Genomic DNA, 11985 nt, shown 5'->3' with positions numbered 1-11985 from the left:
CATTTGTCATGTCGTCTTCACATTGGAAAGTCAACGTGCAGGCCTGTTTGGTTTTATAGATAATAATTTGGTTTTGTAGAAAACAAACCCTGCGGTTTTTTTTTAAAGTGTATTATAACCTTTAGGGGCAGCCCGGTAGTCCAGTGGTTAGCACGTCGGCTTCACAGTGCAGAGGTACCGGGTTCGATTCCAGCTCCGGCCTCCCCGTGTGGAGTTTGCATGTTCTCCCCGGGCCTGCGTGGGTTTTCTCCGGGTGCTCCGGTTTCCTCCCACATTCCAAAAACATGCGTGGCAGGCTGATTGAACACTCTAAATTGTCCCTAGGTGTGAGTGTGAGTGCGAATGGTTGTTTGTTTCTGTGTGCCCTGTGATTGGCTGGCAACCGATTCAGGGTGTCCCCGCCTACTGCCCGGAGACAGCTGGGATAGGCTCCAGCACCCCCCGCGACCCTCGTGAGGATCAAGCGGTACGGAAAATGAATGAATGAATGAATATAACCTTTAGGAACCACTTTCCGAATGAATTGGAAGGGATGGATGGACTTGTAAGCCACATAGGGAAGTGTTACATCTGAATGCTGAAAAACAATTTGATACGTTATAAAACAAGAACAAAAAGTGAACATTGTTTACATCAACAGCTGCTCATGCCCCACCCCACCCCCACCCCACGGTCATCTCATTCTGTGCAATATAATTTATTCTTTGTGTAGTGAATTACATTCTCAGATTGTACTGTGATTTACCAGTTGAGTGCATTAAGTCGTTACTGTAATTGTTTAAACTTTAGCGTGTCTTGTTTTGTACACACATCCAGAACCCATTCTTGAATCAAGAGATGTTGTCAACCTGATCTCTGCACTGCTTAACCGTATGGGGTGTATATAGTGGCAAGTATTGTAAGACCTCATCTTGTTAAGTTTGTTTTTGACTGATGAGGGAAACTTAGATTGGCTAGAGGTTTGAAAAATATTGAATTCCCTGAACGAATGATGAGTAGCAGTAGCAAGCTAGTACAACTGTGCTATACTTTAGAGCAGTGTAAAATTTCACAACACTGTCAACATATGCTTAAAAAAAAAGTTGTGAAAAAAGCTTGACATAGCACAGAAAAATAAAATGTTCCAAGAGAGGAACGTCTGATCAATGCCATTTCCTTCTTACACTGCTGTCTGGCGTGCATGTGTTCCGTGTTAACGCTACATCAATAAACACTCAGATGGTAACACTCTTGATGTGACATCTCAAAGACAAATGCAAAAGATCATGACGTAACATGATTTATTTTTTTGGAGAACCTGTTCTCATTTGCCACAAAAGACAGCAAGTGACACAGTAATAATTATAAAATGCCAATGGCATTACAAGCAGCTGTGGTTTCTTTCCTTGTTCGCGTCGACCTAATGTTACGACATCATGAAACGGCAAGTCTTCTGCATGCTGTGCAGTAGTTGGTCCTGGTCCCATAGGCGGGCGTTTTATCTTTCACAACTCCCTTTGAGCCACTGCCATATAAAGCAAAATAGTGCATGTTTCTTGTACCTTTTTCTTCAGTAACTTGCAACAGAAAAAAAAATCCTTCAACCCACTTTGTTGGCACACAAATGATGGAATTATTAGCTCAGGGATCGAGGGGCGTGATTCAATTCTTCAACGAATATGATCAATGAAACCCAGATTGTATTTTCCTGAGCAGTGATGGTGTTTAAAAAAAATAATAATTACAATTATAAAAACAATTATTCCTGATTAGGTTGCACATTATTCCAGTTATTCATCATTCATTCTCAAGCGGGTAGCTACTAAGTTGCTAATTATCACCAAAAGTTGGCGATTACAGCCATCATTTCAAAACGCCTCGACACTTTCAAGATCAGATTTCAAGTCATCACCAGTCAAATGATGCCTCGACAAAAACTAGTAACCCCAACTTGAAAGTTAGAGCCTCCGCAACGATTACAATACGTCTCTTTCGTCCTAGACACGCAGTCGATGTACTCCTCTCATGAAAAGAAAAGCTCCTGGCACAGCGTTATTGTTTCATCTGGACAGGTAACCTCGTGACCAATGGTGCGAGAGTCGCAGTAGATCTCATAGTCATTTCCTCCCTAAAGCAAAACAAAGAAACACACACAACACACATACATTGTTGGAAGTTATTTCCTTTTCATCCCTCCCTTTACAGAAATATTTCCAATACTCCATCCATCCATCCAATTTCTGAACCGCTTAATCCTCACTAGGGTCGCGGGGGGTGCTGGAGCCTATCCCAGCCATCTTCGGGCAGTAGGCGGGGGACACCCTGGATCAGTTTCCAATACTATATGAATAATTTAAAACTGCGCACGTGCAGGTTAGCAATGTTGGTTAAGGCTGTGTTTCCCCTTGTGACATGTTCCCACGTGTCACAGGAATGAAACACCACCATAAGGTCCAAGGACAACCTATACAAGTTCAGTTCACCTATTCGCTGATTCTTGTTTTCTTCCATTGTCAGTTATTTGCTGAAAAACAGTGGCACCATGTGGCATCGGGGTGCAAAAAGTATGCCGAAGGGAGTTGAAGGGCTTCATTTTTTACATAATTTGCACTAAGCCACCACCTGGTGGCATCTCGGTGCCAAGGAACTATGTTGAAGCACCCCTACATTTTCTGCTTGTGCCTCTAACCACAGAAGAGGTTCCACCGTGTTGCTAAATTGCACGGGGACATAATACCAGCAACGAGATTAAGATTACAATACCGAATCGTTGATCAATTTATGTCTGCGGTGAAATTGTGAAATGACATTTTGGGTAAATACTGACCAGCAACAGCCCAAATGCGCATCACATATGAACGGTTCGGAAAAACGTTGAGCCGAAACCTCCAAAATGTTCACTTTTCAAGTGAGGCCCGAGCGACACGGCTCTGAGGCGCATACTCACAGGTTTCGTTTTGTCACCAAAGAAGTGAACGGTTGAGTAGTTGTCCTTCTCGATGATCCCCAGGCAGTATCTTTTATCCCAACCGTCAGGAAACACATCAAAGCTGATCTGCCCTCCTGCACAGAAACCAGCAGTGGCAAAACACGAACGGGACACCTCGCATTCCAAACGCAGATGACTTACCGATTGAAAACGACAACCCTTTCCCTTTGAACTGCTCCCTTAAAACAGACACAAACTTCTCCCGGATTTTTTCTCTCTGTTGGGGCCAGAAAACACAAAAAGCTTCAGACAGTCTTTTTGCCGAAATGAAGCGAAATCTCAGCCGTCACCGGCCTCAAACCCAGATGAAAATAGGTGAGCAGGGAGGAAAGGGCATCCGCCGGTGTAAATACAGTACTGCAGAGACTGCAGTACCAACTTTCTAACAATAGGGGGTGCTAATACCACTTGAGCATTTCGAATACAGTCGAATGGGGCAGATGGGGCGATGCAGTGCAATTTTTGTGTTGATCGTCGTAAAAGTACATAATTTATCGCTCTCTATCAAAGTAGTTTATCATGTTGAAGAGACCGTCTTGTTCCTGTTCGAGGCCTTGAAGTTAAGATAACTGCATCAGGACGGCGCGCCCGTGACGCATTGGCATACTAAGATATTTTGTGATGTTTTCTTTAATCAATGTCTATCTTCTCAGTGAAAAACTGCTTTGAGATGATTGCATGACTTGGTGACTTGCTTGCCTAAGCAATTTCAGAGATGGACTCTGGAGCCTTTGACGACTTCAGAGATAAACTATTTAGCCTGCTTTGACGACTTCATAGTCTGCTTTGCTTGAATTGTCAAAAATTGATTGTGATCAATGCCACTTGATTACACAACAAACAGTGTGGCGTCGGGAGGGATGAGAATGGCCACTCACCCCTCCCGATGCACACACTTTAGAGGATAAAAGGAGGGGAGCGATGCTCCTCAGCAGAGTCCGCTGTGGGTTAGCGTACGAACGCCCAGCTTGTATTGAAGCTCACTCTGCTGAGGGTGTTGTCTCTCCACCCTAATGGCATACGGTAAGAGTATATCATCTCACACTCACACCTAGGGACAATTTAGAGTGTTCAATCAGCCTGCCACGCATGTTTTTTGGAATGTGGGAGGAAACCGGAGCACCCGGAGAAAACCCACGCAGGCCCGGGGAGAACATGCAAACTCCACACAGGGAGGCCGGAGCTGGAATCGAACCCGGTACCTCTGCACTGTGAAGCCGACGTGCTAACCACTGGACTACCGGGCCGCACTTCAAGGAATACATCACTCACAAAATTATTCTCTTAGTAGTGAGAGAATAAGAAACCCTCCCTTGTGGTTTCTTTCTGACTTCCAGGTTGAGTGAACGCTGGCGCGTTTGGCTGCCGCTGCTCATTATTTTGTGTTTTTTATTGTTGTAAAGTGTCCTTGGGTGTCTTGAAAGGCGCTTATAAATAAAATGTATCATTATTATTATTATTGTGGTTGACTTTCAACTTGGCCAACTTTCTTTTCCTCAGCCCTAGTTGGATGACTGCAACTCTCTGACGTTGAGTGACGGGGGCAAAATGGATCTTTAAGCTTCCCCAGCTGAACCAGAATGTTGCTTAAAACATACTTTTTGTGGCATTGACATCAATCAATCAAAGAGACTTTTCAGAGGACTGCGTGGCAATAAATATGTTGAAACAAACCACTTGAATTAATCTCATCGTGTGTGTGTGTGTGTGTGTGTGTGTGTGTATGGTACCTGGTCTAGCTCAAAGAACTCTTTGCGTTCCTCCGTAGAACAGTTGCGTCCAATCGGGGAGACGTTCAACATGCCGTTACGAAATTCAATGAATGTACCCCTGTCAGAATTTAAAAAAAAAAAAAAAACATGAATAAAATACGTACACGCAAAACACAACAACAAATGTGAACTACCTTTTTGAGCAAATATCGGCCACTTGGAAATGAGACAATGGAAACAAGATGATGGTACTGAGAACAAGAAGAAAAATGATCATACCTCTTCCTGGGAAGTTTGATCTTGGACAAGTAGTTGAGACAGAAATTGATAAACTCTTGTAACAGCTCTTCTCCCATGTGGGCTTGGATGGACTGATGATAAAACAGCAGATTAAGTGGGCCCATCTTGAGCATGAAAACACCTCAGTAGGCTTAAGAGCTCGGTGAAGACAATGTCCTTTACCTGAATAGATAGTAGCTGTCCCTCCTTATAGGCCACAAGACCATTCTCGGCAAATACATAGTCCACTTTCTGGATCACTGCAGACATCAGACAGTGGGGGAGAGGCACACATAACCAAAGTTAGCATTATCACACATCTCGGTAAGGCAGGCATGTCCAAAGTCCGGCCCGGGGGCCAAATCCGGCCCGTGGTGGAATTTCATCCGGCCCTCGGCCCCTGTCATAAAATCAGTGCCGTCTGGCCCGCAGTTTGGGCGCAATGGAACACGTGTTGCATTGACTGAGGTCTCGTAGACTGGTGAGTGATGTTTCATAGAGTACTGCTTCCCTCTAGTGGCTAAATGAGTAATAGCATTCACTAAATGAGTAATAGCATTTAGACACTAGAGGGCAGTAGCACTCTACGAGTTAACAAGACATCACTCCGTGTTTATATTGACTGATATGTCATATTTCAAATTCCTCTTTCAAATGAACCAAAAGAAATTCTTAAGATTGTTGAAATTCAAATAAAAATGGAAATGTGAAACAGACTGGCTTACTAAAATTTGTTGAACAATATTGTTGTTCAATGTAAAGAATGTCAGCCAAGGTCGGCCCCCCGACATTTTACCACATAAAATCTGGCCCCCTTGGCAAAAAGTTTGGACACCCCTGCGGTAAGGTATGATGCGGCGGAAACCCGCATCCCTGCAAACTACAGTACGCTCGCAATAATAAACTGCACGCTGGGCATTTTTATCTTTCCCACGGCAGAGTCGATGACACTTTTTTATTATATTGCATGTCAAGGGATTGCACCGTTAATAATGATGCCGTGGGCAGCTAGCGCATGTTTGAAAGACACGGGTGAGGAAAATCTTTGTTCAAAGGTCAGGTTTGTGCATCTCACCGTCATCTCCCAGTTGCTCTTTGATTTTGCAGAGGTCCGACCCGCCCACCACACCGACGCGAACCTTCGTCTTCAACTTTTCAATAAACGTAGCCATTTCTGCAGTTACAGGCTGAAAGCATACAAGTGATACAACAGCAGAAATATAAATAGGAGCAATACAATTACAAAGTGACTGCACAGAACTCTCTTTACGGACAGATTGTTCATAATTCTTTATAAGAGCTTGTAAAAGATAATGTATACTTTCCAGAGTATATTTGTGTGTGAGTGTTTTTTTTAAAGCTCACTTGCAAAAACTTCCTGTGATAGATTATCCTTCCCATACACTCTACTCCTTTAAATTGGGTAGATGACAAATGCTACAATAAAGCAGCTCCTATATTTTGATGTTCTTCTTCTTCCTTTCATAATTTTGCTGCTGTGAATTGGGAATTTCTCCATTGCGCTATTAATAAAGGATTTCTTATCTTAATGTATCCACCTCTTGTCGTTCATACCCAAGTCTTCTGCGAATATATGAACTTTGTGTTCACACCGAGTAACGTCAACGTGAAAGTAAATTGAGGGCGAAGTCGGACATTTTGGATCGGTGGTGTGCCGTGGCATTTTGGGGAATTGAGTGTCTTGGCTCAATAAAGGTGGGGGAAATTCTCCTTCAAAGACAAGCAAGACTGAGCAATGAAAATTAAAGCAAGGCTGATTTGATCTTAATATTCGAAGTCGAGGCTGCATAATCGCAGTTCCATACTTGCAAACTAGTGATGATTGGACTAAGCGTTCCAGTATGACTAGCTTTGTACGACAAATTACAAAGAGCACCGTGGATTCTGCCCCGGTTACCCACTTAAGTGAGGAGTCCACTCACTCATTCGTGTATTTTTTTTACCTGTCTCGCGGCTGTCAAGGTGCCATCAACATCAAATAGGCAGAGGGTTTTGGAGTCCACAGACATTTCACCCATCATCGCTCACGGCTTCTTCATCTACTTTTTCCTGTGTGGAAGTGCGTTGCTGCCACCTACCAGACTGGAGTGTGAATGTACGAATGTAAATTTGTGCAGATTTGAACTACTTCACATTGTTTACTTGCATTTTCCAGATTAAAAACATATCCTTTCTCTCATTACTTTCCAATGGAAGTAGTGTAATTTCTCTACCAGTTTCATGCAGTTGATATTATCTAAACTCGTGTTTATTATTTGGTTTATGACTCAGCATGAGACTTGATTTTCAGCTTTACTTTTTTGTGCTTTCTACTCTGTTATTCATTTGTGATATAGTTTGTTGTTGTATACATTATTTTTGCTCCATGTGCAGCACTTTGTACACGTTGGTGGTTGTTTCAAAGCGCTCTGTAAATACAGTTGAGTTGAGCACTTTTAATCATTCGTCCATTTCTTTGATATAACTTTCAATAATACTAATTTGTTCAGTTTTACTATTTCGTCTCGCAGATTTCCATCAGCATCCTATACACATTCTGGAATTACGTGCACTTAAAAAAATAAGAAAAATGCATACTGAGATGGTGGCAGATATGCGCGTGCGCAGTGTTGATTTGCAGCAGCCTAACAGGAAAAATCGCACAGGTATGAAGACAACGTAATTGCGGCCCAGCGAATAGGCGTACCGAGTTACATGTTGGCGGGGGGCGACATTTCCATCAAAGTCAATGCATTTGCATTGAAATGTAATCGTATTTTTCTCATTTTCAACAGATTTTGCGAGGTTTACTTTTTTTGTCAACACCACAATGGCCGCTGTTGGTGCAGGACATTTGAATTTAAGTTATCAATGTGTGAAAGGTTATTCCTAATTATTTTCCTGTTATTGTAAGACGTTAATCGGAACGGTAGAAAGCAGACTGTGTTGGTATTGTTCTCCGGTCTCCTTGCCGTCCACACCAAAGAAAAACGCGGACGCATTTGACACTTCTATCTTAACCTGGCCGCAGACACACTTCCTAAAAGGGACGTGTCTATCTACGTTATTCATAACTATGGAAATGACGCCAGTTCGCCTATTTCTTCGTTTTACGCCTTGTCGGACAACTAACCATCCTCAATTGTTCACAGCGCCCCGTACTGTTTATTAGCGGGAATCATAGACTTTGTTTTGTAATGTTCCGTTTTGAAAGGTGTAGAAACCTGAACGGTTAAAAACTAGGCTGGGAGTCACAATAACGATAAATTTAAGAAAACATTGCTTAATCATTGTTACCTAGTCATCATACACTTATTTGTTACCATTTAATGTCGTTGTGACATTCTTTGTGGTATGTCGACAAAAATAAAATTACAGTAACAAGTCTATCAACACTGTAATGGTCTGAATCCCATTCTGCATACAAATAATTTGTACGTATTTTAACAGCAGATTACTCCGGCACTGTCGATTAGGTTCGTCACACAGTTCGTGTACTGCTTATTGTATTGTACTATAGTAAACAATGTTGCCTTAATGTTGCACGACAATTACATTGTCAAATCAACAAAAAAATCGAAACGAAAAGCTCAACAACCGAGGAGGAAATACACATATTTTTTTTTAAAATTCAGATTAGAACAAAGGACCATTCGCGCCATGTGTTTAAACCCCACGACTGACCAATCGGTATTCAGTCAAGACATGTACTCTTGTTGTTTTCGTCCTTGGTATTTTGGCCAATCAAAAATTGCCTTTCTTCCTTGTCCTTAGGGTTCAAATTGAAACGAATGTATTTGACCAATCGGCTACTGGTAGGAGGAGTTCTCCGAGTACTTCAAGGCAAGTTAGTGTGGCGTCGCAGACTGTGACAAAACTGCTACGCTTTGTATCGTCTTCAGTCAGACGCAGATTGCTTAAACTGCCAACAGGTAAGGTTTGACGGTTTTCGCCATTATATGTTGATTGTTTTGTGTTGGATTACGAAAGACCTTTGCTTAGGGTTATTAGAAGGACATGATGTCCATGTTTTTGTCTCGAGGACTATCTTGTACTAAGCAACGTTTGGGGATTTAAATTTGTTAAGATGTCCGTCATAAATTCAAAATAAGTGTTTAATGCAACTACTGATATAGACTTTGTTTTCCATAAGCACGTTTGTTCGTGAGGAGCAAACTGCGCAGGCCTTCTTCGTAAATGACTACAACTCAAACGCCATTTGGTTAACAGCTTTGCACGATGGCCGCTTGTACAACTTTCGAAAGTAACTGGCTAGAAGGCTCCCGCTTCCTTCGGGCTCTTAACGTTAGTCGTATGTAACGTTTAGCGGACCGCAACACGTCGTGTGGTCGGGTATAAGGACTTCCTCAACCACTTTATTAAGTTTTTGCGAAGTTCACTTTAGGCGGGAAGATACAAAATGGAGTCGTGTCTTTTTGTCTCTACGAGGCAGAAAGCCGATTAAGGCCACGAAGCATCTTTCAGAGTCTGTGCCTTGTTTGTTTGTCAAGACTGTTCAGTACTAACAAGCTATACTCGTAAGTTCCATTTATTACCAACATAAAGCACCCTCCCGATTAATGTTAAATATGTATTTTTATTCTTAGTAAGTGGGCTTTTATCTCTTCTTAGCTTCGAAATTTCGGCGTGTTACTCAATTTGACTTTTATCCATCCGCAATAGATAAAAGCAGCCATGACTAAGGATCCAAACAAGCCCAGGGGCAAAACTTCATCTTATGCTTTCTTTGTGGCAACCTGCCGCGAGGAGCACAAAAAGAAGCACCCAGGAACCACTGTGGGATTTGCAGAGTTTTCCAAGAAGTGCTCTGAAAGATGGAAGGTAATTCACACCAGCCTTATACTATCTTTAAAAAAAGTGCTTGGTTGCGTATGATGGAAGGTATAACACCAGCCTTATACTGTCTAAAAAAAGTGACTGGTTGTGTATTTTGGTTACAAATGCTACATTTCTCCTGCAATGCAGATCTTAACGGTAGTCATTTACCGCAGTGCTTAGTTTTCTTCATGCCAAATGGATTAATGGTGTTTAGTAAATCATGCATATTTAGTGGATTGTGCCCATGCCACATTCTGTGTTTGTGTATAGACCATGTCGGGCAAGGAAAAGCAGAAGTTTGAGGAGATGGCCAAGAATGACAAGGTCCGCTATGACAGAGAGATGAAGACTTATGTTCCTCCGAAAGGTGCTAAAAAGGGGAAGAAGAAGAAGGACCCTAATGCCCCCAAAAGACCCCCGTGAGTTAAATAAATAAATAAATATGATTGTGAATGTGAATTAATAGGATCTCCTTTTCTCTAGCTCTGCCTTCTTTGTCTTCTGCTCGGATCACCGACCCAAGATCAAGGAAGAGAACCCTGGTATCTCAATTGGTGACATTGCCAAGAAGCTCGGAGAGTTGTGGTCTAAGCAGAGTGCTAAAGACAAGGCTCCGTATGAGGCCAAAGCTGCCAAGTTGAAGGAGAAATATGAGAAGGTGATGACAATTCACGAGCTTTGTATTTCAGCACCTTTGAACAATGTATTGCAAAAACGTAACATTTCACCTAAACTTGTCCATTCGTAGGATGTCGCTGCTTACAGAGCGACGGGCGGCTCAGGGAAAACTGACGCTGGCAAGAAAAGTGGCCCGGGTAGGCCCAAGAAAGCTCAACCGGTGGACGACGATGATGATGACGACGAAGAGGATGAAGACGAGGAGGACGAGGATGATGATGATGACGACGAAGAGGATTAAGCAAGCGGTTATGCATGTGACGTTTGCAATGCATTAAGCTAAAATCTTTCGTCGTGTGGGTGTTCAAACCGTATAGCCTGCTGTCCCTGTTGATCCACTTCTTCGGGTGATCAGACCTGTTTATTCCTTGTCAAATTCAGGGATTTAGGTTTTGTTTGTTTGTTCTCAATTAGTCCCCTTATTTCTTTAATATCCTTGTTGCTATATTCAAAGGGGTCAGCTCTAGGTTTGTTGTACCATATTGAAAGGCTGTTCTGCGGTCACTGGACAGCAAGGTTTTAAAGAAATGTTTTGCTTCTGCACTGCTTAGGTTTGTGTATAGCGGTGCTGTTCATTCACTGTCATCTTTCTCAGACTTCTAGTTTGACTTTAAAAAAAAACAGCCGTTTTAATGTTAAAACCTTTGTAGAATGAAATTTTTTTTGTAATAAAATTTTGTATATTGGTTATAGTTATGTCATCTGTTATTTCTCCACTGCTTTATGTGATGTAATTCTCAACTTGCTGTGAACACTCACTCCTGAGGCATGTTTAAATTGCTTTCGGTTTACCTTTGCAAAAGAAGATGAATGAACTGGCCGAGATGTACATAAACTGTTCAAGGCAAATATTAAAAGTGTTGTTTTGGACTTGGTGTCCATTACTTCTGTGATTGCCGATTTGTAGTGATGGAGGTATGGTCTGTTGTGGGGAAATTGTACAATGTCACCCAATTGGGTCATGAATGATTACTAATATGTCATCTATTACAGTTTTTCTAGTGGTGCAACCCCACGCAAATTCTGTTATAAAGTCAGTATTTATATTTGGCTCGGCAGTAGCCTGTTGAATCCCTTCAGTTTAGTGGAAGTTACTGGAGTTTTGTCACTGACAAGAAGGTGCGCTTAACCCAGTGTTTCTCTAAAAGAGTGGGGTTCCCCCCTCCCCTGTTTGACCTCGGGGAACATGCTTTTATTTTTTCACTGCGTCGAAAAGCTGTGCATTGCAAAACGTGCTCACTGTAGCCATTAATCCAGACATCTTTGATTTAAAAAAAAAAAGCACATTCTTTTATAGATTTGTTTTGCTGGTTAAAAATATTGTGCTCTGAGAGTGTTGATTAGTTTGAATGTATTATTGATTTGATTTTCAGTACCGTATAGTTTGACATGGTCAGTCAAAAAGCATGTATTGTTAAACTAAGGATTCAATGTTATTTTTGAATTTCAGATGCACTTTCAATCTTTATTCGTTACTACTCAACTGTATTTATAGAACACTTTAAGACA

The 11985-nt window shown here is 41.9% G+C and overlaps 2 protein-coding genes and 1 long non-coding RNA gene across 3 annotated transcripts; 1 reads left to right on the top strand and 2 right to left on the bottom strand.

The window, feature by feature from the left end:
* Positions 1-36: 36 nt before the first annotated feature.
* LOC127612965 (uncharacterized) lies at positions 37-651 on the bottom strand. The gene is made up of 2 exons (XR_007966021.1): positions 499-651; positions 37-119 (listed from the first exon to the last, which is right to left on the bottom strand). It is a non-coding gene; the product is annotated as an uncharacterized LOC127612965 (long non-coding RNA).
* Positions 652-1263: 612 nt separating this feature from the next.
* Positions 1264-7079, bottom strand: pmm2 (phosphomannomutase 2). The gene is made up of 8 exons (XM_052083815.1): positions 6924-7079; positions 6035-6146; positions 5143-5219; positions 4960-5051; positions 4699-4798; positions 3110-3185; positions 2927-3042; positions 1264-2107 (listed from the first exon to the last, which is right to left on the bottom strand). Exons 1-8 carry the CDS (start codon positions 6999-7001, stop codon positions 2003-2005), a joined length of 756 nt encoding a protein of 251 aa, XP_051939775.1. The 5' UTR covers positions 7002-7079; the 3' UTR covers positions 1264-2002.
* A 1645-nt stretch (positions 7080-8724) lies between these two features.
* Positions 8725-11374, top strand: hmgb2a (high mobility group box 2a). The gene is made up of 5 exons (XM_052083816.1): positions 8725-8891; positions 9643-9801; positions 10069-10217; positions 10282-10456; positions 10547-11374. Exons 2-5 carry the CDS (start codon positions 9655-9657, stop codon positions 10715-10717), a joined length of 642 nt encoding a protein of 213 aa, XP_051939776.1. The 5' UTR covers positions 8725-8891; positions 9643-9654; the 3' UTR covers positions 10718-11374.
* Positions 11375-11985: the final 611 nt, after the last annotated feature.

Source organism: Hippocampus zosterae, chromosome 13, assembly GCF_025434085.1.
Source record: "Hippocampus zosterae strain Florida chromosome 13, ASM2543408v3, whole genome shotgun sequence".
Taxonomy (NCBI): domain Eukaryota; kingdom Metazoa; phylum Chordata; class Actinopteri; order Syngnathiformes; family Syngnathidae; genus Hippocampus; species Hippocampus zosterae.
The sequence above is the reverse complement of the archived record's forward strand: the minus strand, read 5'-3'. Positions and strand labels throughout refer to the sequence as shown.

What these genes read in the sequence shown, in the direction of transcription:
- pmm2 (XM_052083815.1), bottom strand. Translation starts at nt 7,001, where the DNA reads ATGATGGGTGAAATGTCTGTGGACTCCAAAACCCTCTGCCTATTTGAT. An exon ending in AGAGCAACTGGGAGATGACG is followed by an intron (nt 5,220 to 6,034) that starts GTGAGATGCACA and finishes TGATGTCTGCAG; the next exon opens with TGATCCAGAAAGTGGACTAT. An exon ending in TTGGTGACAAAACGAAACCT is followed by an intron (nt 2,108 to 2,926) that starts GTGAGTATGCGC and finishes GTTTTGCTTTAG; the next exon opens with GGAGGAAATGACTATGAGAT.
- hmgb2a (XM_052083816.1), top strand. Translation starts at nt 9,655, where the DNA reads ATGACTAAGGATCCAAACAAGCCCAGGGGCAAAACTTCATCTTATGCT. An exon ending in AGTGCTCTGAAAGATGGAAG is followed by an intron (nt 9,802 to 10,068) that starts GTAATTCACACC and finishes GTTTGTGTATAG; the next exon opens with ACCATGTCGGGCAAGGAAAA. An exon ending in AATGCCCCCAAAAGACCCCC is followed by an intron (nt 10,218 to 10,281) that starts GTGAGTTAAATA and finishes CCTTTTCTCTAG; the next exon opens with CTCTGCCTTCTTTGTCTTCT.